At 45.3% G+C, this 27889-nt stretch overlaps 1 protein-coding gene across 6 annotated transcripts; it reads right to left on the bottom strand.

The window, feature by feature from the left end:
* Positions 1-1383: 1383 nt before the first annotated feature.
* Positions 1384-27829, bottom strand: ERMARD (ER membrane associated RNA degradation). 6 transcript variants are annotated; one of them, XM_079939979.1, is made up of 19 exons: positions 27190-27790; positions 25425-27123; positions 24686-24854; positions 23215-23354; positions 22158-22259; positions 21777-21866; positions 19495-19592; positions 18916-19052; positions 17416-17530; positions 16374-16476; positions 12832-12861; positions 12109-12177; positions 10509-10682; positions 7778-7864; positions 6143-6219; positions 5475-5600; positions 4942-5160; positions 3973-4086; positions 1385-2797 (listed from the first exon to the last, which is right to left on the bottom strand). In XM_079939979.1, the coding sequence occupies exons 3-19, from the start codon at positions 24720-24722 to the stop codon at positions 2617-2619; spliced, it is 1899 nt and encodes a 632-aa protein (XP_079796105.1). In that variant the 5' UTR covers positions 24723-24854; positions 25425-27123; positions 27190-27790; the 3' UTR covers positions 1385-2616. The 6 variants fall into 6 exon arrangements, with proteins under 6 accessions (XP_079796103.1, XP_079796106.1, XP_079796105.1 ...); XM_079939976.1 differs by lacking the exon at positions 25425-27123 and having other exon boundaries at positions 27771-27829; XM_079939978.1 differs by having other exon boundaries at positions 25425-27790.
* Positions 27830-27889: the final 60 nt, after the last annotated feature.

The raw sequence follows: 27889 nt of genomic DNA, 5'->3' as shown, positions 1-27889 counted from the left end.
TGACTGCGAAGTGACGGCCGAATGTCACTCTGAAGTCGCCAGCACCGGCATCTGGGGTGTGGGTGTCGAGCCTTCGCAGAGGATCTTGGTGTGCGGGCGCGGCCTGTGCGGTGCTGGGGCTGAGCCACAAACAGGCCCACAGCACAGACCCAAGGGTTCTGGGACACAACCGTGACAGTAACTCTCCTAGCTGCCCTCCGGACCGTGTACCGGCTAGAACCCCGACTCCACCGAGGCTCCTAGTGTCCTCGTGACCGAGATGGTGGGAGGTGTCGTCCGAGCCCTTGCGGCATCGGGCTGGCGCCTGCTGGAGCATCTCCTTCTGAAACCGCAGACGCCCACGCAGGACCAGGCTGCACACGTTCCAAGGCCCAGGTCAGAGACAAAAGGCTCACATGCCCACACCTCCTCGCCGTGTGCCCACAGGCTTAAGGAGAGCTTCCTACGGCCGGCTGCCCCAAGTACGAGTTGTTTGATTTCTGCAAAATCCACTGACACCACCTAAAGGAGAAAGTTGTAGTGTTACAGCCTCAAGGGCAGCCCCCCCCCCACTGTCTCGGGGGGCAGGTCAAGCGCCGGGAAGGACCCATGGCCGTGAGGGTGGGTCTACACGGAGGAAGCAACTGGTAAGTGTGGCCAGGTGGTCAGGGGCCTGGAAGCAACGAGACCGGAAGGCGAGGGCCAGAGGTATCAGAGTGGTTCGCGGGCGTGAGGAGGTGAGTGCACAGCATGCTGACGTCTGTCCCATGAGAGCGCCCACCGCTGGCGTCAGGTGACACGGTGACCTGTGGACACCACCCCCCATCACCACGGCACAGAAGCCTTATCCGCTGGGTGGCTCTCCTGGCACCGCTTCCAAGACCTCAGCACGCGCTGCAGCCCCGCGAGCAGCCCCTGGAGGACGTGGCGGAGACGGGGACGCTGGGGCTGCTGTCCACCCGACAGGCGCCCTCCTCTCTGAGCCACCAGGACACATGGTCGATCGAGGAGGCAGGTGAGGGGGGAGCATCCCTGTGACCCCCTCGGAGCCACGGCTTGTGGGGAGGCTAGGCCCCCAAGGCAGCCCTTACACAGGACTGAGGGCCCGCCCGCAGTGCTGGCCTTGTGTCAGGGAACCAAAGGACCGAGAGGGGCCGACTGTAATGGGGGTGACCGCCCCCCACGCCCCTGAGGACAGGGCTGCGGCCACAGGCGGGGACTTGGGGGCCCATGGGAAAGGATGCCCATTTCTAGGGATAAAAGTCAACAGAAAACTAGTTACCAAAACTAGGAAGACTGCTAGCGGGAAAGCCCTTTCAGGAATGAGGTTTGGGTCAACCTCCCAGGTGAAGACCCACAACCAACAGAGGTGGGCAGCTGAGGGCAAAGGAACGCGATGAGCTGTACAGCAGCAGCGTTTAACACGAGCTTCCGCCAGCCTAGTGGCCGCGGGGCTCTGCAGATCCTGCACTGGCTGGTGAGAGTACAGATCAGTCCATTTTCCCCCTTGCCCGTTCCAGCGCCAACACCAGGAGGGTTAGGAGTGGTTAAGCCTTCGAGCCCACACCCAGGAGGCCGTGACCGACCACAGGAGCACCTCTCCAGAGGTGGACACTCGACGTGGGCGTCTGGCATCACATCAGGCAGAAGCAGGTTTCACTGTCTTTACCCACAATTTCACTTTATAAGGGGGTTGCAAGTACTGGGCTGGTGAAGCGACAGATGGAACACGGATGGCTGTTGTCACACGACCCTACCTCCCCAACGGCGGCCTCCACGCTCATCTCTGACAGCTGAGAAGCCAGAACAGGCTGTGGAAAGTCCTTCCTGGGAGGCCAGACCTGCCAGCAAGGCTGGAGGCTATGCATCACGGCAGGTGGGTGCAGCCGAGCACACACAGACTGGGGTTGGGGGCAGCCCTGCAGGGGTTCCTGGAGAAACACAGCCTTGCTGCTGCCACCGAAGCGGACGAGGAGCTTCCTGCAGTGGCCACCCAGGGCCTCCTGCGAGGGCTGACCCGGCTCTTCTGGCTGCAGCCCTGGCCCACACTCCTCCGCCCTCCTGGTTCCTGCACTAAACCCGCCAGACCTGGAAACCTGGGGACGTGCAGACCGTTAGGCGTGCTGCCCAGCGCCTTCCAGGAGCTGTTCCTCCCCAACCCTCTCCCTCGAGATCTGAATCATATCAACCTCACTCTCAGCTCCAGGGACAAGGGTGACCAGCCCAAGCCTCCCTCTACTCCCCAGTGGCCAGTCCAGGAGTAGACGTCCACCTAGCCTGACTGGTGAGTGCAGGGCAGGGTCTTGGCCACAGCCATCGTTTCAAGATTAGGCCTGTGGCCAGTAAGATGAAGCCGCCCATTCCTGGGTGAGAGCTGGGTGAGAAAAATCTCTCCTCTGGACAGTATGCATTGGGAGATGAGGCCCAAAACTGCTACGGCCATTTGGTTCCCAAGGATTCAACCTGAGGTTCACACCAACAACTTGGGAAAAGCAAGTCAGGAAACTGCAGAGCAATGGACCTTGTGCCCTGATCAGGCAGTACCTGGAATCCACCCTGCCTTTGGATTTTCAACTCACATGCTGTAAAGTCTGCTCAGGTCGGGTTTTCTGATAGATCCCAAAGCATCCTGACTTATTAGACTACTTTACTCGTGGATTTCTTGGCTAAATGTATTAACATTTGTTTCTTCTCACTAAAAGTCCAAATTTTCAACAAGGCCACCTGTGTGAGATTGACAGCTTCATCCCACTTGTTCTTGTCTTGGCTGGTGTAAGCCGCCAGGTTCTCTGTGTACTGCAAGACGGACTTTAAGAACCTGTTTAAAAGAAAGAAATTAATTTCTTTATCTATGCCCTTGTAAAATGCAATAATGATTTAAATGTATCCCCTTCATTTTGAAATTACAACTAAAGTTCTGTAGTTAATTTTTGTCTGAGGATTCAAGAAAAAAATACATTCAAAACAGAAATGAGAGAATACAAATTGGATGAAGGAGAAGAATGCCGAACTAGAGTGTCACTGGAGGGGATGGACACCTAGACTCCACACAGCTCACATACTCTTCCATCTTTCTCTCCCAGATCCACATATGACGGATGTTCTTAGCTGATGGGACTCGGTTCCAGAAAGGACCTTAGAGGCCGTCTGGACCACACTTATGCATAATAAACCCACAGGACACAGGACCTCGGGGGCTGTGCCTCCTGTTCCCACCCTGATGACCAGCCTCACCCGACGGAGAGAGGGGCCACCCCTTCAAAGGAGATACGTCCCACCTGGAGCAGCTATTGCTGTTGAAAGGCTTTTCCTGAAAGATAATTCGTCAGAAAGTTCACAGGGGAATTACCTCTGACTGATGGGAGGAAGCGCTATTTTCACATTTTCCAAGTTCTCCTCAAAGGTTCCCAAGTAGCCTAAAATTTTCTCCAACTATGAATTTTTGAAATTTTCAAACTTAGGGAGCAGTTAAAAGAATAATACGATGAAAATCCACAGACCCTTTGTCTAGAGGCGTAGGTTTCACTTAGGGTGATTTTGCCCCCAGAGGACTGTGGCAACATCTGAGCCGTTTTTAGTCATCACAACTGGGGGCTACTGGCATCTAGTGGGTGGAGGGCACCACCCTACAGTACCCGGGGCAGACCCGCGGCAGAGACAGTCCACGGTTTTGAGCCGTGACCTGGCCCCAGGCATCCACACAGCTGCCTGAGACGGTGGCAGCCTCTCCAGCTTCCTCCCGATAACACTGTCTGGACGGTATTCTTACACCAGGGGGAGGAATTCCGAAATCATTCCCATGTAAATCACATTAAATTTTCTGAAACATGTCAGTTTTAAAGGCTCACAAATTTGCACTGAAGTCCACAGAGAAGAACAGTTCAGGACCAGACTGTGGGGTTGAAAAAATCACCAAGAAAATAACCAACAGGAGTGAACATGATTCAGAATTAGCAAAACACAGCTGCGTCTCCCGTACGTGAGGGCACTGACCTTAGATACTGCTGATATTCCGAAGTATTTTTCCCAAGAACCACATGAATGTTGACCAATTCCAGTGCAATCAGCAATAAAATCAGATAAAGCATAGGAGACAGAAGCTTAATACTAAAAATAAAGTAAAAGTTAATAAACGTAAGTATTTATCGCCTTTATAAGGAGAAAAATGTTTCACCTAACCAATCCTTCTTTCAAAAGTCCTTAAATTCAAACTTCTCAAAAGAACACTCTTGTGTGGACAGCCGTTATCCCAGTGGCCGTGAGCCCTGGCCCCTGCAGGCTGTGTGGGATGCCCCTCAACCTTGGGCCTGAGCTCCTCGCCTGGTTCTGAGCCCGCAGGCGCCCTGCCTGCTCGGAGGACCAGGCTCCACCGGCTCGGCACCCAGTCCCTTTGCCCAGTGGCAGCTCCTTCCTTACAAGTCAGCGTTCAGCAAAGGACTCTCCCAAGAGGAGAAACACAAATGGCTTAAACATGAGAATGGGTTCAACATCTCTGGGACCAAATTCCAGTTAAAGTCAGACTCCAGTCTTCCCGGGAGGAATTTTAAAATATATCCTGTTTTGGGGAAGGATGTGTGATGTAACAGCATCACCTCATAAACTGCCGGTAAGGGTGTAAACTGTATGTAACCTTCCGAAAGCAAAGGAATACTTACTAAAAGCTTTATAAACGCAGATACCATTCAACCCAGAAATTCTAGGAATTTGTCCAAAATGGTAATTTCATGAGGATGTAGCACATTCTAAAATACACAATGCTGGCATCCCCAGGTAAATCTGCTGTCGTATTTTAAATCCGGGTCCGTAGAACCCATATCCCAAAATTATAAATGGTATTTTTAAGTGACACATATGTAACTTCTCCTGAAAATAAGTATTTCTCTGAAGTCAGGGGTAGAAGTGTACCCTGAGGTAAGAGCTGCCCAGCAGGGCTCCTCTAAACGAGACCCGCGAGCCACGCACCTGTGAACCAGGCGCAGGTAGTTCCGCCGCTGCCGGGAGCGCAGGCTCCTGTCCTCCCACTGCCGGCGCCTCAGCTCCGCGCAGGCGGCCACCTGGCCACACACGCGGCAGCAGTGGGCGCCGATCTTCCGGAGCACGGCCAGCACCTCCAGGACAGCTCTGGGGCAGAACAGGGTCCGGACAGGGATGCTGCAGAGCTCACGGAGCAGCTGGGGCCACCTGCAGGGCAGAGTGAGAGTCCCGAGGGCCTATGGTCACCAGTCCTCCGCGGCCTGCACACCTGCCGCGGCCTCCAACGCGGTCTCGGTTTCCTGCTGCAATCGTTACACTGGGCGGGTGTCGATGGTGAGAACAGATCGTGTGTTGTAACATCCGTCAGACAGACCAACGCACGCACCATCAGGGCTTATCTAACAATTCCTCCTGGGACACAGTGGGATTCTAACACTACCTTCAACGTGTAAGACTTCAAACACAGAAAACTGCGAGGTCGGCGACCCCAAAATACTTCCCCCAGGACACCCTGGACTTACTCCTCAGGACGAAGGTGCTCCGAGGCGTGAGGAACGCGGTGCGTCTCGGGCACGTGGTGACACAGCTCAGCCACGATTTCTGTGATTAAAGAGTGGCAGGCATTTATTTCAGAATTACCTTCTGATCTGAAAAACAGAAAACATTTAAAGATACATGACAATGAGCAAGATGCAGAATAATATTTATTTCAGTGGTTCGCTGAGCAAAGCACTCAATCTGCAACTCGCTTTCCCCAAAAATACAATGAAAAAGCCACCATCAGAGGGAGAGGTAAAAAGAAACGACACACACACTGTGGGCGATGCACCTGCTGTCAGAAGATGCCCTGTGACCCTCGAGAGTCCTCCCTCGAGCTGACTCTGCAGTGTGTCCACGCCCACTCCTCTCCTGAGCTTCAGACCCGCTGTCACACCGTCCACTAGCCATTTCTGCCAGATGCCACCCTCCTCCCCACAAGGCCTGCCTCTCGTCCCTGTGCCCTTGGTCTCTGCAAACGGTTCCCCCACGACCGGGCCCTGAACCCCCAGTCTTGGCCCTCCAGTCACCAAGACCTAGCAACCCCTCCTTGGGATCTGTCTCCCAACAGGCTTGCCAGAGAAAAAAAAATCGTTCAGAGGCTGACATTCTCGGACCCCCGCGAGGCCTGTGTGACTTGGGGGGCACTCACCGCTGAGCCTCCCTTTCGGATCCTTCAGGCAAAGGCAGCAGAGGCCAAACTCCGATGCTCCTCTCACAGCTCAGCACCTGACAGGACAATGTACAACTGCTTTTCAAGATTTTTAAATAATGTTCTAGAAAACATGTTTTTAAGTTGTTACAGATGTTGCCATCACTTCCAAGAAAAGACATATCTGTAAAATTGTTTCAGATGCCACACTTTAAAACTAGGTGATGGGTCTGTTACTCAATCAAATCAGGTAAAGGAAGGTAGGTGAAATATGGGATTCCAAGGAAGTGTCCAAAATTCTTCTGACGCCTCCTGATGAGAGTTGGTCCGTGTCCCCGCCCCTGGTTGGGGCCAGCCGTGGCGAATGGCCGTGGCCATGAGAACACAGGGAGAAGCAGGTCGGAGACGGGCCCCTCCCCTCGTCCCCACCTCTGCTCGGGTGCAGCTGGCCGAGCACCCAGCACAGACTTCCACTTCTCAGATGGGTTCCTGTCCGGCAGAGTCCGTCCCAAATTTATGACCCACAAAAGCACAAGCAAATTAAGTGGTTGTTGTTGATGCCACCAAATGAGGTACTTTGTTACGCAGCTGATATCCCGAGCAGCGGACTTAGAAAGAACAGGATGCAAGATTGGCTGCAGAATAAAAGGTGACTAAATCACATGCGGCAGGAGTACGAGGCCACGGAAAAGGTGAAGGTGCAGAACGCCCACTGTGGGGAAAGGAAGGGGCGTTGACCAGGGACCTGGAAGCAGCAGCCAAGGAGCAGGAAGGCTGGCCCCCCGAAGCTTCTCTTCCTTCCAGAACCTTCCCTCCTTTGCTGAAGCCTCCCTCCCTGAATGCTTCTGGGTCCTCCTTCTAACGGCTTTTGTTCTGGAAGCTCGGAATCACTACGGGCAGACAGTGCGATGCGAGTGGATAAAGGTACCAGATCAGCCCGACGCGCCATCGCAAACAGGACCCGCTGACAGAAACTCAGGCTGATTCCTTCCCGCAAACAGCAAGGACAGAGCGCCGCTGGGTTCTGTTCCTGCACAGCTGCTGATAACCCCCTCCTGCCTGATGCTACTCAGGACCTGTCTTCTCCAGGCTCGGCTTCTCCCCGGCGCCACCGCAAATCTCCCCAATCCATTCTGTGCTGATTTTACAGCTTCCTTTTAGAATTTCTCAGTTAGCAACTATCATGATTATTATATTCTTGGAGACGACCCCATTTTTGCCCCCTCGTACCGCCTACCATACAGAAAATAAAGTCTCTAGGCTACTCGCCAAATTGTAACTTCCTGGTAGAAATGCTTAAGAAAGTTTGTTGCCTGCTTGTTTACCTTACAGGTTAACAAAGGCTGGCCTCATAAAGCTGGCGTCCCTCACCACGAAAAGCAACACCTGTGACCGATCCCGGGTTACCAGCACTCAGCCACCCATCGGGTACCAAGAACGCCGAGGACACAAACCCCACCACAACCCGAACTGCTGGACCTTAGAAAGACAGAGTGGCTTGGCCAAGGCCATGTGTCCAAGGTGAACGCAGGCTACAAAGCCAGCTCTGCGGACTTGCAGCCCGGCTGGACAAGGCCGGCCTGTACCTCTCAAATCTCTGCAACAACTGACCTGCACACGCCCCTCCCCACACACCTGCTTTTTAAGCTGAGAAACTGGATGGCAGCGAGCGCCATAGGCTTCTGCAATGCTCACCAATGCTCTCACTGCTGCTTTTTCCTGCTTTAGAGAAAACAGATAATTGTTACTACAACTTCTGGTCAGGCTCCTACTTTTCTTCTATTGCATCTTAGGTCATTTAAGAGTCCCAATTTCCAATCAGCTTCCTTCACATAATTCTCTCAGCTAAAAGAAAGCAAAACTCTTCAATAAAATAGGTCTAACAAGGCTTCCCTGGTGGCGCAGTGGTTGAGAGTCCACCTGCCGATGCAGGGGACACAGGTTCGTGCCCCGGTCCGGGAAGATCCTGCATGCTGTGGAGCGGCTGGGCCCGCGAGCCATGGCCACTGAGCCTGCGCGTCCAGAGCTTGTGCTCCACAACGGGAGAGGCCGCCAACAGTGAGAGGCCCGCGTACCGCAAAAAAAAAAAAAAAAAAGGTCTAACATAGTAGTCAAACCATAACCAACAAAATTTTTAAATGAGGCTGATTAACAATGATAAATTACAAAGGCCACTCTGTCCACAATGCAGCAAAACAAGAAATAAATGGGAGAAAAAAAGATGCCAAACAATTGGAAAATGTAAGAGATTCTCCTAAAAAACTAGGACATAAGAATTTAAACATTAAAAATCAATATAACTAAAAGAGGATTACATACTATAAACACTCAATTGCCAAACATACATTTTTAAAAGAGTAAATATAACATTATTTACAGCTGACGCATCTGTATAACTGGAAAACCCAAGGTGGCAGACTATTACCTAGTCAGTGAGCTGAGAGTGGACAAATTTAATACACAAAAGTCAAGAGCTTTCCTACGTATAAGCAGTAACTACCCAGAACTCTCAATAGCACAAAACAACTCATATAGTTAGTCGTTACTTGGAGAAGAGATGCACTCAACTTTCACTCACGCAGATACCTACACGGGTGCTACACGGAACAGAGAGAAACCAGCCCTCACTGTGTGGTGAACGTCCGGCGGGGTCGCCAGGACTCACACCTGAAGTCAGTGACGAGCCGGCAGCCACCACAGCACACACGGCTTCTCCCCTGAGACAGGAACCTCAGGAGGGCCTCAGAGCACAGTGGGGACACATGGGGGCCACACCCCTCCCAGGGGCTCAGGGGAGCAGTGGGGGTGGCAGAGGAGGGGGGATGCAGATCTGGGGCACCAGCTTGAGGTAGAGGATTGAACGTGGAGAGTGAAGAGTGGGGACTGGCCTGTGTCAGGGAACAATGTGCAATCTTGCAAAAATGTCAATTACCCCCACATTAATCCATCAGGAGCCCATTCCTGTGGGCTGGTTGGTTGGGCTTGGGCTTTGTGTTTAACTACACAGGTTCACTGGAATAATAACAATTAGAGAAGAGGCAGGACAATTCTGAAGAAGAAGAGGGGCGGGAAAGTAATCTCTCAGATATCAAACCGTACCATGAAGCTTATTAAAGACAGGCAAAGAGAGTCCAGTGCACACAGTATAGAGATATTTATTCTCTAAATGGCGTTTGGCCAACTTGCAAGCAATTTGTTAAAAAAAGAAAAAAAGTACAGCTAGATTCTCTAACTTACTCCCAGCTGAAATAAATTCCAGCTGCATCAATAGATGTAAATCAATAGATGTAAATGATGTAAATTTACATCAACAGATGTAAATCAATAGATGTAAATGATCAATAGATGTAAAAAGCTATAAAACTATACAGGAAAACATATTACATTTATAATTTTGGAAAGCAAAGGGTCTTTTAAGGACTTCAAATGCATAAGTCAGAGAGAAAAAACATCAAAACCTAAAGACTGGTAACAAGCAACACATACTCTGAAAATGGCAAATAAGGCTAATAAACCAATGAGAAAATGAAACTGAATAAAACAGAGCAAAGATGTTAACAGGAAGTTCACAAAAGAATTTCAGCATCATAGTTAGACATTTTCCACAGCAGAGAAAATTCTAAATCACCCATCAATGAAGGACAGCTTAGACAAATAATGACACATTGATAAGATGGGGTATCAAGCAGCTGAGACAGAGTAAGGTAGAACAAAGTTGCCAAAAATAAACTGTTAATGAAATGCTAGTTATAAAACAGAGTATGTCCTGCTTTGGAACCCGCACTGCAGGCTCATGGAAAGATGTGGAAGCAGAGACACTCAGCTACTGACAGCAGTCACCTCTGGGAGAAGGGATTCCTGAGAACTTTCACTTTTTGTATTAATTTTTCTATCCTGTTGGAATTTTGAAACAAATTTTCCCATAATTGTTACATGTACAGTCTGAAAAAAAGATTAAAATACAACTAACAATCTAACCTATTTCTTTTAATATATAAAAGAATTAGTTTATTGACAAATGCAAATATTCTACTCTCTCATTTAATAGTCCTCTGTAAATTTTTCCAATTTATTTAGTTAATCCTGTTTTATACTTTGTTCTCTGGTTTGCAATATCCCATCACTGTTAAAAACACAAGCAAATGTATGCTTAGGAAATAGGCTGAATTATTCTTGGTGAGATCAAGTAATATTGATTTATTTGTTATAGACAATGCCTGTACACATGCACACATGTTCAGATGGAGGTACACTGTACTCACATAAATTAAAAGATGATTAAAATATAATTACATCTGAAAATAAACTACATTCCTTCATAACTTAATGACCGTGAATTTAATTAATTTTCTTTCCTACACATTACCTTAAACACTGATAATAGATCTTCATCAATAAATCTGAGTAAAAGTACAAAGGAAAATGCAAGCAACTGATTGGCTGCTTCTTTCGGAAATTCAGGTAAACTGATTTCCCCGTGGCTTAAACGATCTCTTAGACGGGGACCTTCCTGATGGTTCAGGAAATCCCAGAGAAATTCCTATCAAAAAAAGGACACAGAAAATATTTGGTTAGTATTCTCAGCAGAAAGAAGGAAAGTCTGAAGGCCCAGAAAGGGCAAGCCCAAAACATCTGAGGAGCAGCAATGTTCATTACAGAAAAGTTAGACTGAAAAAGAAAGTCATTCAAGGTCATGCAACAGAAAAGTATCAAGTTACGATAGTCCCTGGATCTCTTGGCTTTATCACTGCACTCGACTACCTCAGGCAGGACTGCACCCCACTAGCTCAGGATGGCCCTGAGGAAACCCCGTCCTCTGTAACTGCACTCCACAGCCTCAGGCAGGACTCCCCTGAGGGCACCCTGCTGTCTGTAACTGCACCCCACCCCTCAGGCAGGACTCCCCTGAGGCACCCTGCTGTCTCTAACTGTACAGCCTGCTCCTCAGGTAGGATAACCTGGGGAGCCCTGTTTCTGTACCTGCTCCTTGGCTGATTGATAAGAACCTAAGAAGTTTGTAGAACTCACCACCAGGGCTGCAAAACTGCTTGCATGGCTCCAGTGCTTAGTAAAAGTACCCTTTCTCATTCTCACCCTCGTGAAAAACGAGAACTGGGTTGACCACATTTGGAAGCTAACTTTCCAATCAATAAAAGAATCCACTGCTGTGCTCCTGCACGGACAACACCATTTTTCTTTTCCCTCATGGCTCTCCTTCTTACATGTCCTTTCTCACATCACTCGTTTACTTCTGAAGCCCTATGAAGACACTGCTTCTTTCTTAATGGCAAAAATCCAAGGACTCTTCCACAACATAGAGGAAAATAAGTCAGAAAACCCAATTTGCTGACCCAGGCAAATTGCTGATGGGCAAACAGAATTAGACAAACTACTTCAATCATCCTAATTTCCTGATGGCAGAAAGGACGCCCAGAGAGCGTATGGAATCTGACTAGTGTCACACAGCCGGAACTGGAACCTAGGTTGCTAACTCCCAGTTAAAAGGAGAAAATATGAAAATTCTATTTACAGTCCGAAGTAGTCACTGCAATAACTTCATAAAATACAAAAGTGTGATAAATAGAAAATGGCTCTAAATAACTACCTTCTCTCATCCAACACTCTGTCTTACTAGTCGCATCTGACTTTGCTGTCATTCACGAAGCAAATGCAGTCCCTGCTACCAGCGCAATACAAAACCCACAAATTCAAATATTGCTCAGAATCAGGTCAGCTAAGTCATCAGGCCTTAGGAGGACATTTAAACAAAAGCATGAAGCACAGTACCTGAGCTGGGCTCAGAGCCAGCGAATGACAGTTGCACAGACAATGAAGTTCAGGCATGGGAATGCTTCAGAAGCACTTTTTATGGGCACGTCACAAGCCAAAATTAACATCATTTTTGAGAAGTGCTAATCACATCCATAAATACAAGGATGTTAGATCGTAAATGCCTAATACTTTACCATTGCAGGCTCTCCAAGGAAAAGAGGAAGTTGATTGATTTTACCATCATTCAAGTGTTTTGCCAATATCTAAAACACCAAAAAGAAGTAAGTTGATTAACTGGTACATATACAGAACTTTCAGTGTCAAAAGATATTGTACATTTGGTATGACATGCTGTGTAAGTCCAAAGCAGATTAAATGAAATAAGGACAGTCTTAAGAACATAGCAACCACCTGTTCAGAAAAGGTTTTCTCAACCAATACAATGACTTTAGGAAGATATATATATGTATTCTTAATTGTGTGTATGTGTTTATGTATATTTACATGTATATAGGTGTGTTATGTGTATTCATGTATATGTCTGTGTGCATTTATGTGCATATATATGTATATGTGTATTTGTGTGTTTATGTGCAGTGTGTGTATACAGGTATACGTGTATATTGTGTTTATGTGTCTCTGCAAACACTGTGTATGTGTACATGTATATACGTGTGTATATATGTATATATGTATGCTATGGCCTTTCCATAACTTCAGAAGCTAGGTTAATAAGACTGGGTCTCAATTAGTCTGAAAACTATATTCAACACTATCATCACCTTTTTCTTTTTCTTTTTGCTTATATGACTATCAACATTTTCCTGTAAGCATATGATTTATGGCTGATCTTTAATTTTAATTTTAAAAGAATATAATGTTTTATTTGTTTCAAAATACCTTATAAGTTTACTTACCTCATCAAAGGTAGTATAAAGAGCTGTTGACTTCAGAAAAGGAAATAAAAGAAATAATTAAAGCAAAATACAAGTAGTGTGACACTATTCAAGCAGGAAAAAATTCTAGCACAGGGCCACAAATATGAAACCTCCTTTTGTGTAAATAAATCTTTATCTAGCAACACTTTGGGAAGAATGTCATTGACAACATAAACACAATATAAAAGACATGAAAATACAGCAACCCTGGCAGTCTAGCCATGTTAGGATACTGCTCTAACAAGGACTGTAGCTCAGATACTTCTTTTTTTTTTTTCTTTTCTGTTGAGAAATGTTTTTTTATTGTTCATGGACTACTGATCACAGACAGAAAGCATCTGGCTTATTTGTGACTTCAATCATTAGCTCTCCATCTTAGGTTAATGCCAATATTTGAGAATCAGGCCTGAGTGAAAGCAGTAATAAATACTAGACAGAAATGACAAAAAAAGTCAGAAGTATCATAGTCCAGATTTCCAGAGGTCTGATCTAAATCAGCATATCTCAGCTAACGGGTCTTTATGATCTTATAGATTTGAATTTAAAGTGTATAATTGAGTTTAAGGACTTGATAAGAAAATAGCATTTTTATTTTGCAAATTAAGGGTAAAATGGCTGTTCAATTTCTTCATACAAACTGGGCTTTTAAAGCATACACTTGACTAGCATACTTAAATATTTTACCCTCCAAGCATTTTTTCCCGCTTTGTTTTTTTTAACATCTTTCAGATACCTCTAACACTTACGATGCCACAACTTCACAAATCACTACTCACACAGAGCGCTTCTACTGATGGCTGGTATTTGTGTGCAAGTGAGCACAACTGAATATTTTCTCCAACAAATAGCCTTTGTTTTTCATGCTTCTTGGTATAATTAGCCCAGACTTTATAGACACGGCTCGGGGCCAGGCTGCCTCAGCACTCTGATCCCAACTCCACACCTCCTACAAGTGAGACCCTGAGCACCTCCATGCTCAGCTTTCTCTGCAGAAGTGTAAGTGAGGAATGCCCATCTCAAAGGCTGCTGGGGAATTCAGTAGGATTTTACATTCAGGTGCTCAAGAAATGTGTTAAACTTATTAATGCTTATTAACATATTTTCATTTTAATACTATCAAATACTCCTGAACATTTATTACTGTGCAGATGACTCTAAAGCCCATGTATTGCTGACCCTAAAATTTTTTCCAAGCTCTATTCTAAATATTCAATTGTCTACTAAATATCCCCACTACTTCCTCAAAAAAGCTGAACTTTTCATTCATCTCCATAAACGACGTGAATTAACTTCTACCTTTTTTTTTTCTGCGACGCCGTGCAGCCTGCGGGATCTTAGTTGCCTGACCAGGGATCGAAGCTGGGCCACGGCAGAGAAATTGCGTAGTCCTAACCACTGGACTGCCAGGGAATGCCCAACTTCTACCTTATTTTATGGAGTTGGTATAAATGTCTTATCTCTCACCCCTAATACACACAAGCTTCTAGAAGTCCCTAGGTCTTTGCTCATCTTCATATCCTGCATTGATTCTGAAGAGACCTTGTGCCATAACAAGTATTCAGTAAATAATTACGGCATTTGCACAGCACTTCATAATTTTCATGTATGTATTGCTGTGTAAATAAATTGATGCTATGTTTATCCTGGATAAAAGCCTGGGCTAAGATTTAAGATATTCTTCGATAAACTACAGCCTCTGTAGAAACAGTCACACTATTTATTTGTGCAGTGAAATGACAACTAAATAACCAAATTCATAGCATCACAGAGCCGTGCAGTGACTGGTCAGGTTACCATGAAGTCAACTGTAAGAGCACTCGAGTGAGAGCTGTGACAACTGGGGCTCTATTTCTGCTGGAAGACCCAGGCTTCACTCCACAACACTGGACTGGGCAGAGCCTACATCAAAGGCACCGGGTGTGGGCACCAGCGGACATATATGGATGACCCACTCCAAAGGGGCCTACACCAGAGAGCTCTACAAAAATGCACATAAGGCAAAGCAGAACTGCCTCAAGATAAGACAGAAAGAGAACGCAGAGAAAAGCAGCTGTTAGATCCAAGTAGATGTGGCTCTGGGAGGTCACCACTGTGGCCGGGAGTGGTCAGGCAGGGGACAGTGGGCAAAGTGAGAGGAAGACACGCATGTTCAGGAACTGGCGAGGAGCTTAAATTATGCTGGGAATCAGAGGGAAAACAAACTGGAGAAAGGCTGAGGCCAGACTCTGACATCCTTACAAGCCGTGCAGAAGCGTGAGCCTTGCAGGCAGGCGCTGGGAGCCATGGAAGGTTTCTAAGCAGAGGAAACCACAAAAGACACAGGAATACTCGTGAGTTTAGAAAACAATTAGTGGCAGTGTGAGAATGGATTAGAGAAGGAGAATCATGAAGACTTGTGGAAGATGAGTTACCAGGTGAGCGTGATGGGGAGCCAGGTGAGACCTCAGCACTGAAGGACCACAAGACAAATCAGGGGTAGAACTGATCGGCAGGGCAAGTCCATGAAGAGAACGGAGTGCAGGCAGAGCATAAGATGGTGCTAAAGCTTGGTGCAGAGCAATTCAGAGAATAAGGATAATAAGGAATACCAGAGAACAAATTTGTGGAAGAAAAAATTTGCTCTTCTGAAATAAAGTAAATTTGAGATGCTGGGGAAAACTCATATGAAGATATTCAACGAACAGGTGTAAACCTAACTCAGGAGATCAAAGAACCGTGAGTTAGAGACAATGCCTTGGAGACTGCTGGAACTTAATGCTATAAATTGCCCTCTTGGCACTGCTTTAGCTGCATCAACAACTTCTGCCATGTTGTGCTTTCATTTTTATTAGTTTCAAAGTATTTACTAATTGGTGTTGCTCCCACACAGGTAACAGCTTAAGGCATGGTATTATGTGAGGTCTCCCAAGGAATAAATATAAAGAGAGTACAGGGTTGAGAACAGAATTCTGAGGAATGCCTATATAAAGGGCCACAAAGAGGAAGCTGAACTAGTGAAAGAAACAAGAATCCCAAGTATGGTAGATGCTGCTGTTTGTCCCATAATATATATTCTTCCTTTCCCCTACCTAATGGATTCTCCCATAGCTAACTAGGCCCGTGGCCACCCAGAGACATTGCTAAGCCTCCCTGGCAGTTCTGGCCAAAAGGAAGCAGTATCCTTCGAGAAGGGCATGCTGTAGACCACCCACGGCCCACCTCATGGGGTTACAATAGTACCAGTAAATATGCCTACAGAGGAAACACAAGCATCAACGCATCTGATGACACCATTAGGTTTAAAAGACTACCTGGAAATATGACAGAACCCTCAAAGACAATCACAAATAAAATAAATATATAACATATAAAATCACAATAGGAAGCCACAAAAAATGACAGTCAGGCCTTCCAAAGAAAGTTCTTAGCTAAAAAATTCATTTAACAATAAGCAAAAATATGATATTAAAAGCTTTTAATTAGGCACGGAAAAATGTCAACACAGCAACAACAGTCACCATCAACCATTTAAAGCAGTGTACCTCAGCAGTCAGAAGTCTCTTTGGACATTTGTTAACTGTGGCAAAAACTTTCCTAAGTCCAGTCTCTAGTTGCACCAATAACAATATGGCACAGTCAGCAAACCTGTGAAATTGAAGGAAATAAGCAAAACTTCATGTTTTCAAAGTAAACACTGGCACCAACACCATAATAAGGGTGCTGTATTCCAGATACTACCAATATGTGTCCAAAGCAAGGAGGAGTGACATTACTCGCTAATATGAGAAACAAAAACAGAATCAAAGTCTCATTAGACTAGTGACTGTAAAACTATTTTCCAGTGTCTTAATGTATGATGAAACACTTTTAGCAGCTGCAGTAGAATAAAGTGTCATCAAAGATCTGCTAAACTTATTTCTTCACTTCTAAAAAATACTCAGAAACCAGGATTTCAGTGGGTTCTCAAGGTATCCAATCAAATGTGCATATCAGGATAAGGTAACTTGAAAGGAAGTAAAGACCACTGACCTCCTGATGCTTCCACTCCTGGGCTTGCTCCCCAGGGAACATAGAGACAAACTGTCATCTTCTTTCTCTCATGATTCTCTAACATTGGACACTATGTTTCAGTCACAGTAAGAACTCAAAAAACTATTAATAAGTTTTTTCTGAAAACTGATCATCAGGGAGCTCCCTGGGGGCCTAGGGGCCAGGGTTCCGGGCTTTCACTGCTTGCTGTGGCTCGGGTTCAATCCCTGATGGGGGAACTGAGATCCCACAAGCTGCACAATGCAGCCCAAATTTTTTTTAATTTTTAAATAAAAATAAATTCATTAGTTAAATAAAAAATAATTGTCTTTATTAATTGTACAAAAACAGTACAAAAAATAATGTTTAAAACACAGTTACAAGATGCCTTTTAGTTAATTATATGAAGGTATTCTATGCTCGGGTCTGCCCTTGAGTCAGTCCCGCTCCTACCTGCTCCAACTCCAATAGCAACAAAGCAGAAAGGTTAGGGTTTTTAGAAGGCCTAGCCTCCAAGCTGCCAATGACCACTATGTAATGCCACACTTCAGGTACCTGTGAGACTTGAAGTTGAGTAATGCAACTTCCCAATATGGCAACATGATTTTTAGTATAAAAGTGGATTTCTTCATCACTTCTTCTAATACTGAAAGTACCTCATAAGTAACATCTGTAAAAATAGCAAATATTTTTAAGCACAACCACACTAATCAACTGAAAAAAAAGGTGTAAACACACTTAGGGAGTGATGCCACTGAGCCGACCTCTTCAGGAAAATAAACTGTGGGCCCTGGGCAGCATGCCAGCTAAGCGTGAGACCACCTGAACTAGCGCCAGGGTTGCAGGTGACCACAGGCACCCTTGGAAAAAGGGAACGTGGGCAATTACATCTCTTTAAGCTACAACAACTTTGAGTAGAGGAGTTCAGGGTCAACAAGCTGACCACACTGACCAAGAAAATTAAAAATATCTTCAGAAGATACAGGAACCAAGTGTGACCCCAAAGGTAAACTATGGACTTAAGGTGATGATGACTTGTCAATGTGGGTTTATCCTTGGTAAAAAATGTACCCTCTGGTGGGAGGTGTTGATAATGGGGGAAGCTGTGCGGGGGGCGGGCGAGGGGGGTGTGGATGGGAAATCTCCGCACCTCCCTCTTGATGTTGCTGTAAACTCAGAACTGCTCTACAAAAATAAAGTCTTAAAGAATATATACATTGGGCTTCCCTGGTGGTGCAGTGGTTGAGAGTCCGCCTGCCGATGCAGGGGACGCGGGTTTGTGCCCCGGTCCGGGAAGATCCCACATGCCGCGGAGTGGCTGGGCCTGTGTGTCCGGAGCCTGTGCTCCACAATGGGAGAGGCCACAACAGGGAGAGGCCCACGTACCGCAAAAAAAAAAAAAAAAAAAAAAAAAAAGACTATATACATTATTGCCAGTCACCTGACTACCAGAAGGATCCGTGATACAAAAAGGCTAAGGCTGCCGGGACCAAGATGATCCGTACTGTTCCCTCCAGGATTAACATCAGCAAATACAGACACAACACTTCAGCCAAAGTGGAAAAGAATGAGCCTGGAGCAAACACATGGTTTAACTGCTCTTTCAAAGTCCTGTGTCCCCCAACCCCACTAATTTGGTAAATGGCTTTCTCATGAAAAGAAAACAAAAGATGATATAGGAGAACATTTATGCTAGTGGTACTTTTGGCATAAGGATTATGAGTACGAAGACACGAGAGCTAAAAGGAGAAGGGAAAGTGCGTTACAAACTGGTCCAAAGCCATCTGTATGCCAACATATCTGCACGATGAACTAACTTTATCATTAACGTTGAGTCACGTAGCCATGGCCCTCAGATAACCCCGGGGGCACTGTGGGAAGAGGTAAGGGTTGATGTGGCCAAATTTAAGAGGTTCTTCGTGAAACTTTCAAAGGCATCTTGCCCCTGGAGAATAACTGTTCCACCTACAGAGTTCAAGTCTCAATGCTATTTAATAACTCTATAAATATCTTTACAGAGATATATTCAGGAAAAATGTGGCATGTGGTACTTACCAGGGAAAACGATCAAATCCTCTAAGCTTGTAAGAGTTATGAAAGGTCGATGTGCCAATGTGAACTTAGTTTGTTGAAGGTAACCCTTTAGTAGTTGACCCAATCCTGCTGTCAGCAATATCATCATTGAACAGTATCTAGTGGGAAATACCACAGAGATCCATTAGAGAAATGAACTCAGCACACATACAAAAAGCTCTACTTTCAAAAACAAGAAGTTTAAAATTAAGAAAATAAAACAGCATTAAATCACAGGAAACTCCACGGGCTGTGGGGATGGGGCTGTGCAGTGGTCGGGAGGACCAGCGACATCTCAGAAACCTGTGAGCTTGAACCTCGGGCCTCCCACGCACCAGGGTGCTGTGCCCGTCACCACCTGAGCTTCTGGGGCGCAAGTCAGCGAAATCGTAACCCTATCACGCCAGTCACTCTGCCACTAACATTCAGTTTTATCTTCAAAATCTTGTCCCCAAACTCTCATTCTTCTCAAAATACATCTTTCCTTGATGTGAAATTCAAAATAAAACAAACTCTTAAGTATATCAAAAAAGAGAGAGAATCCCTCCCCCAGCATCTTACTTTGGAGGAATCTCCTGAGGTGCCGCGAAGCCGTGCCACAGAACGTTGCGAAGGTTGAGTCCACGCGGAGAGCCCACGAAGACCTTGAGCACGTCCATCTAGGTAGTGAGGGGGCAGATCACCGGGTCACTGAGTAAACCAATACAACACTGGGATTATGTGAGCTCTCTTCTTGGAATTAATGGAACCAACGGTATATAGTAATGATAACAATAATAATAGACCAACACTTGCTGAGCATTCAACATGTCAGACACATTTTGTGTTTATTTGTTACTCACTCACCCTCAGGACAACCTCTGAGGAAAGTACTATTATTCCCACTATGCAGAAGAGAAAAATATAAGCAAGGAGAGGTGAGACCAAGGTTTCAGAGGCCACAAAGCCACAAAGAGGGATGAGATGCCACCCAGGCTACACTGCTTTCATACCATACATCAACATGGCCAGTATCTAGATAAAACAAAACAGAAAGTGATAAACAGAAACTCCACAGTAAACAGCGCGTGCTCGTGATAAAATACAGAAGGCAGTGACGAAGAGCCAGACCAAGAGGCGCCAGCCTCTTCTCTGACTTGAAGCTCACCGTTCACCTGCTCTGTCCCTCCATCTACAAAGCAAAGACCCTCCCAATACAAGGACCCTGCTTATCAGACTGCAATAACTATACCTTTCCATGGGCTACCTCTGGGTCTGGAGCACCACACCTTAGGAGATTCAGAAAAACGGAAGCCGTTCAGAGACTAAAAGAACTCAACCCCACGTCACATGAAAGAAGAGCTGAGCCTCCAGGAGACTCAGGAGAGGACTGAAGCTGTCTTCATACAACTTAAAGACTCGCTGGGAAGAGGAAACAGATGCATTCTGGATTTCCCTCAAAGGGCAGGACGTTTATAAAGAGGGGTTTCAACTCAATGTCAAAAAGCTTGACAGCCGGTCCTTCGACGCTATTCTGGGAAGTCTTGGCTCTACACTAATTTTAAATACTTTACTATTACCTTAATTAAATGTTAATGACTATAATATTAAGAATTTAATATTGTTTTAAATTTAGTATTATTTTAAATTAATTGTTCATACCACCTGGGCAATCAGAAATATATATGCGAATCAACTAGGAAAATTATCTGGGAGCTAAAAGGGCTGCAGGTAGGCAAAAGGCTCACTGCACAACACAGGCAGAAAATAAAGAGCAGAAGAAAACGACGGAACTTAAGAATTCAGCATGACACCAAGCAGTCTGTATTTCCCTCCACACCCTCCACCAAAGAAAACAATCCTTAAGCTGACAAGGGGTAAGGAACCACCACCGTAAGAGTGGGAAAGCTCTACTGACAACGGATTTCTTAATGTCTTGTTTGTAGTGTCCTCCCGGCTTGGCACTACCCTGGCTTCCCCCTTCACCTCAGCCCAGCCTTATTCAGTTGCCTGAAGGTTATTCACTGGTCTTAAAACGATCTTGATCATGTGGCCTCTAGAAGGTTTGGGAATGTACATAGCTCTGCATGTTTTTTAATTGGCATCTAAATTTTTTTTCCACGGTAAGTTTGAACAGCTGCAAAAGGTGTAATTTCTCGGATGTTAAAAATATTGATCTTTTTAATAATAAAACTATAATATCACTCTTTAAAGGGTTAAAATTTTATTCTAGAATAAGTATTATAATCTATAACTTGCAGAATTAGCATTATAATTAATACATAATTAGTGGATCAAAAGACTTCAAATTGCTCATTTGCCTGGCCCCCCAGAGGTTATTATATCACAGGCTATCCCACCAGAGGTCATCACATCAAAGGTTACTACTACACCTGAGGCTCTTAGACCTGAGGCCCTCACACCAGCAGTCATCACACCAGAGGCTATTATCAAACCACATTAACACTCAGGACAAGAGGGAGGTGTGTCTTTTGGCTGGAAAGGGGATGTGGGAAAGGAAAATATGCTTGAATCACTGAAATTAATTTTTTCCTAACAGAGCATCAATTTTTTTTTTTTTTGCGGTACGTGGGCCTCTCACTGTTGTGGCCTCTCCCGTTGCGAAGCACAGGCTCCGGACGCGCAGGCTCAGCGGCCATGGCTCACGGGCCCAGCTGCTCCGCGGCATGTGGGATCTTCCCGGACCGGGGCACGAATCCGTGTCCCCTGCATCGGCAGGTGGACTGCCAACCACTGCACCACCAGGGAAGCCCAGAGCATCAGTTTTTGAAGAACAGAAGTACAGCTAACATCGACTGTTTTGCGCTGTGTCTGCTCCATCAGGTTTAGGCAAACAAGCTTACCACAGACTGCCCAAAGACTTGAGAGAGCTCCTCAGATGCAATCAGATCTCTTAAAAGAAAGGGGCATTCCTTCCTACTCAGTAAATACACCTAAAATTAAAACAAATATTGTGTAACAATCGTATTATGAGTCAGATGATGTTAACAAAAACATCGCCCATAAAGCAAGTATCTGTACAAATGAGAGGACAAAAGTACCGAAGACACTGACGTTTTTGATCTCATAATCATTCAAAAAGAAAAATATTTAAAAAATCTATGCTAAGTGATTGTATAGGAAAACAATACTTAAAATCAAGAAATCTGAGCTAAACTGCAAAACAGGTTAATGTTCTTTCTGATACTTTACTGGACCAACAACGAAAGAGTCCTCACACTTACGTCACCCAGGGCTCGCTCCAGACATGATGTCAGCTTCATTAAGCTAAGAGAAATAGCAAGAGATTGAAGACTTCCCAAGGCATCAAACATTTCAGGAAATAACTGTTTAGAATAAGACATATGTTAGAATTCGTGTTCAGTAAGTATTATTTCTCAAAGGCACAGTTCTATTAATGAAGTTCAAACCTCTGATGATTTCAATTGGCATATTTTAATGACTTTTTTGGTATAGGTAAACATTTTCTATATAACAATATCCAAAGAATCAGAGAGATGTTTAACTCGTTAGACGTTCAATATCTAAGGAGTTTTTGGAAAGTTCTTTATTTACTTAAATGTTTATTAAAAGCAATACATCTGGCGTAACTGTAAATTGAAAGGTCAAATATTTTGACCTAATCTTATTTCCCATTTTGATTAGTTCTTAAAAATAGGTAAACATAAGGCAGCTCAGCCTGCCACTTAAGGGAGCTACTACACAGGGAAAAGGGAACACCCTTGACCCTCCATTAGGAAATCCAAAGTATTTTAGAATTAGACTCTTTTATAGTTACTGCTCTACTGTAATAATTTAATGTTCCAAGTGAAATGGTTGGTTTGAACCAACCACCAAACCAACCATCAAGCCATCCAAAACAAGGTTTGGGCCCCAAGCAATTCCTCCTCCCTTCTATTCGCCCTCAACAAGCCAAGCATCCCCACCTCCGGTCTCCCGGTCCCACCGTCTCAAGAACACCTTACTACCAGTCTGTAAGGTCTTTCTTTTTTTCTGGAGCTGTCCATTTTTCTCTGTCCCAGGACCAGCACCCATGCACCAACCCACGTCCCTAAACCCCAATCCTGACACTGCATCCAAAAACTTCCTTTGGTCAAAGGATGTCTCAGCTCAGGCTCTGCGGGCTTTGCCAACAGCTCCAACTTTGCCTTGCAACACTCAAGCCTTCTTACAGCTGAGGGCCCAGAGGATGGAGGAGACCCCTTTAAAATCAGCAAGTACTAAGGACCTCTAAGTGGAATCTGAAGTCTTTTATTTCTAAAGGTTGTTAAAAAGCCGAACCTCTGGAACACCTGTCCACTGGAACCCCGATGAATATCGCGTCTCAAATTGCCCCTTGGTCAGAGACGACAGATGTAAGTGGACAGCCTGGCACACAGGGCCCAGCAGCCTCACGCTTCCCCCGTAATCCAGACCCTGGGCTTCAAGGATAAGAAAGCAAGTTAGTACCACAGCTCCACATCGTGTGATGCAAATGCCTAAATCATCAAAGAAAAAGGGCTTTAATTACGAAATTTCCATAAAGTTGGCAACCAGTTTATAATTGGACTTACAATAAAGATACTCATGTTGTTGAAAATAAGTTACATAGTGTTTATCTGCTTATAAAAGAAAAACTCTCATTAGCGAGTTTGAAAAATAAAGGTTCAAATATTTTTTCATTTTTTCAATCTCTTTATCTGTATATAAGTTTGTACAAAATCAGCTTCATGTTGTTATATATAATATTTTAACTTGACTTTTTAATGTAACATTATTAGACTATGAGATTTCCAATGACATTATTAATAATTATTATTATTATTTTGGAACGTATTTAGAATATGAATTTTTGGTTTTGTTGCTTTGATAAGTTTTGGTTGAACATTCACATGGTTCACGACCAAAAAATATAAAACGGTGAAAGTCTCCCTCCTGCCACCAGTTCTCCTTCCTATAGCAGCTACTGTTATAAATTCCTTGGGTGTATTTAGAAATATTTATACATACACAAGCAAATAATACATGTATGTGCTCCTCCTATTTTTTCACTCAGCCATACAGCTCAGAGAGATTTCTGGATCAGAAAGATGGGCCTCCTCACTCTTTTTCACCACTGCATAATATTCCCTTGCATGCATTTTTTTTTTTTCCCATAATTTATTTAATCAATCCACTACTGCTTGACATTTGGCTATTTCCAGTCTTTTTTCTTTCTTTCTTTCTTTCTTTTCTATTACAAAATGCTGCAGTAACTTGGCACAAACACACGTTCATACCTGTGACTGGGCCTGTCTTGTACGTTCCTGGACGGAATTGCTGGGCCACAGCACATTCCCTTATAATTTTTACAATTATTATTATTTTTCCCATCCCACATCCCTACTTCAAAAGACATACAAGAATGCCTGGAAGACATTTAAAATAATTGTATATATCACTGGTCATTCTACACCCTTAATTCTTGTGACTTCTATCTTCTTCCCTCTTCCACCTGGATCACAGGCCGTAAGCTGAGAGCCCCTCAGCCCTCACTGCCTCCCGACCCCCCCTCCTCACACCTGGTTTTCAGAGCCCAGCTTCCCCTAACTCTCCTATGCTTCTCTGCCTCGTTCCCTCTTTCCACACCGATTCCTTTTCTCTTTCAAATTAAGGCTGTACTATAACATCTCCTAACCCAAAAAGCAATGAGCAGAGAGGGAAATCTTGCAGGTCAAGACATTTTAAATGCAACAGTATTGACGGGCATTTGGGCTTCAGAGAAAGTACAAACCTGATTCTGTATAAACCACACAGTCTGTAATTGTCATCCAGCGTACTTCACCATTTTGAGTTACAATACTACTGATATCGCAATTTTCTCTGGCTTCAAACCCGAGTTTACAAATCGTATTATACACTGAAGGAGAAAGACACGTGGTAATAGGATCCTCTATTAATATCTGAAATATAAAACATAAAACACTGTTTAACATGAAGTAAAAATTAATTTTAGTATATATTTAAGTCGCATGAAAATTCTATTCTGTCTATTCTGAGTATAGAATATACTCAGGTATAGCTACTGCGTTAATACACTTTCCGAATGTCATGAGAACTATATGATTAAAACATTGTGATTAAATGTTAACTAAAGATTACTTATGCAAATATTTCCAAGTAAATGCTTAAAGATTTTTAATTACTTTATTAATCATAGTATTTAAGAATTTACAGAAGCTCAGTATATTTTATGGATAGTGCCTTATTCCTTTCAGCATTCTTTTGCTATCCCAAAGTTATCAAAATAAGCATTTTTTAATGAGGAGTGGGAAAACAGAAAATCAAGCATAATGAGTTAAAAGAGAAGCAAAAACCATAACTCTGACTCCCTATATGGTGTAAAAAGCAGCACACCACACTGCTTTTCCATGAAGGATTAAATAAAACCAAATTTTCATAATTTTCCTGACATTACATGAAGCTCATCTTATAAAGCTGCAAAGAGATCACATTCTAGGTCTAAAACTGACCTGGGGTCTTTATGTGATGTACCAAGTTCAGGGGTCTCTGTGTTCTAACATCAGTAAGTCCTGGCAGCTCCCTGAGTTGGAAGCCAGCCAGCTTAAGTTCCTCCATCCCGGTCAGCATCACCCTGTTATCCTGCCCGCTATTCCTGTCCCCAAAGGCTTCACTTCCCCCTCTCAGGCCTGACTGTCAACCAATCCTTTCAGGCCCTAGCAGGTGAGGTGCTGCCCGAGAGACTCGTGTGGAATGTTCAGTGGTCCTCTGGGACACCTGCTCAGCCAGTCGGTGCACACCCCTAGGAGCACTGCGGGACGGCAGGGGAGAGGGGACTTGCTCCCGCTGCCTGCAGCCTGGGGCTTCCTGTGCGCTTCCTATTCCTTTGAGCACCGCCCTGCAGCAGCAGCTGAACTCAGTCTGCAGTCTTCCCGACACCTGTAGGCCCAGCTTTACCACCGAATGCCCACCACAGACACACCACCATGCGTCAGTGCCTTCCCTTCAGAACTCTGTTTCCCAGACTTGCCAGGCCCTTACACGTAGCTGGGCAGCACAGTTTCCTCCTTAGACCCCTGAGTTTCAGCCAGGCAGGGGCCCTCCTCTAAGTTTCTAAGCTCTAAAATTCCGACCACTTCCCTTAGCTCCCTCAGTCCTAGGGGGAGTGACTGCTTCCCGCAGCTGCCGTGTCCACCATACTACTTGCAGAGATCCCTTTTTATCCTTTCAGATAACTAGTTAACAATTTTTACCTAGTTAACTCTTTATACCAAATTATCTTAGTGCAAAAACTAGTGTGGTTTGTCTCTGGACTAACACAGAAATATAACTCTAAAAGGTCACATTCACATCAAAAGGGACTCCTTGCATTTTTTAAAAGGATTCGAACTCTAAAGGAATGAGCTGTAGTTCTGGAGTGACAGGTGACAGACAGAAATGGTATTTCTGCACAAAAGCCCATCTACTCCACGAGCAGAATGGGCCCTGGATTTGGCACCTGAAGTTGTAAAAAGGGTTCCTTTTGGTTGTAGGCACTGGATCGACACAGTTGTCCCTCAGACTCAACCAAACAGTAAGATCTTAGAGCACAGAGACCACGCCTTATACAATGCTGTAACCCCAGGACACAGCATAGACCCTGGCACACAATAAATGAAAAATACGAGTTACATGAATGATTGGCTCCTCCTACCCTGAGCTGCAATACACCCCTCCAGGTCTCCAAGACCTTCAGATCTGAGGAATGGCTATATGCTACCCCTACCCACACACATACAATTCTACAAGTTGGCTTCTGGGTTAACTTTTAAGCCCATACTCTGTTGGACAATAAAATCCAACCTCAAATCAACAAACTTTAGATGCTGCAATGCTCTGTCACTCATGACAATAAATACATCATCCTGTGTATTACACTCAGGAACATGCCTGTCCCCCCCCAGAAGCCAGAAACCCTGCATGTTTATGTACATGTGTGTGCACCTCCCACGCCCTTTTTGATACTTCAGTGTCTTGTCCAGAGCAGCATGGGGTAGTGCAAACGGCCTGTGCTTGACAGCTAGAATGATCTGAGTTTGAATCCTTTCTCAGACTCTTTACCTCTTGCCTTGAAAACGTTACTTAACATACCCGAGGCTTTTAACTGTAAAGCGGTGCAAATATTATCGCCTTCTCTGGTTGCAGTACTTAGAGATGATACTTGAAAAGCACCTGGCACACAGTACTCAGAGAGCAGCAGCTAGTGCTAAAACTGCTGACAGATGACTGACATTGAACTCCCCGAGGCAGGAATGTAAGTAAAATCCTTATTTTGAGGCAACCCCACTGAATCCGATCTACGGTCAGTTAATGAGACCCTTGTGATTTAGTTTTACGTTATCAAAATGGCCTAAAAATGTCCAATGTAATTCTGACTTGCAAATGTGAGCCAGAGGCGAGTATTCCTACACATACTTCCCACACTGCTCAGGGTACCACCTAGCGAAAACTTCCCTTGGGGCGAAAGCCAGTCAGAACAAAAACTATAACCAACGGCGCGTTGTGCGTGCACGACCCGGCCCCGGTGAACAGCTCCGGGCCGTGGCTGTCGCGGCCACAGAGCCTCCACACGCGCGCAAGGCGTCCCCTCGGCCCCCACACCACGTCCTCGCGGACTGCAGCCGGGACCTCGAGCCCCAGGAACGACGTGGGGTCGGGCGGCGCCAAGAAGCAGGAGGGCGGGGCGGGACGGGTCCAGCAGGCGCCACCCAGCGCAGGCACGGCCGCCCTCCGCCGCGGCACCGGCTGCGGCCCGGACGGCGCTTCCCGCGCCGCACCCCGAGGGGTGCGCTCAGGAGAACCGGCGACTGCAACTCTACCTCCATGACTTACGGCTCCCGTCCACGGCGCCGAGGGATGACGCAAGCCACGCCATGCCACGTCACGTTACGTCACGGCCCTCCCTGCGGCGCACTTCCGGCTCCCGCGGCGCAGGCGC

This window comes from Stenella coeruleoalba, assembly GCF_951394435.1.
Source record: "Stenella coeruleoalba genome assembly, chromosome: 12".
Lineage (NCBI taxonomy): Eukaryota > Metazoa > Chordata > Mammalia > Artiodactyla > Delphinidae > Stenella > Stenella coeruleoalba.
The sequence above is the reverse complement of the archived record's forward strand: the minus strand, read 5'-3'. Positions and strand labels throughout refer to the sequence as shown.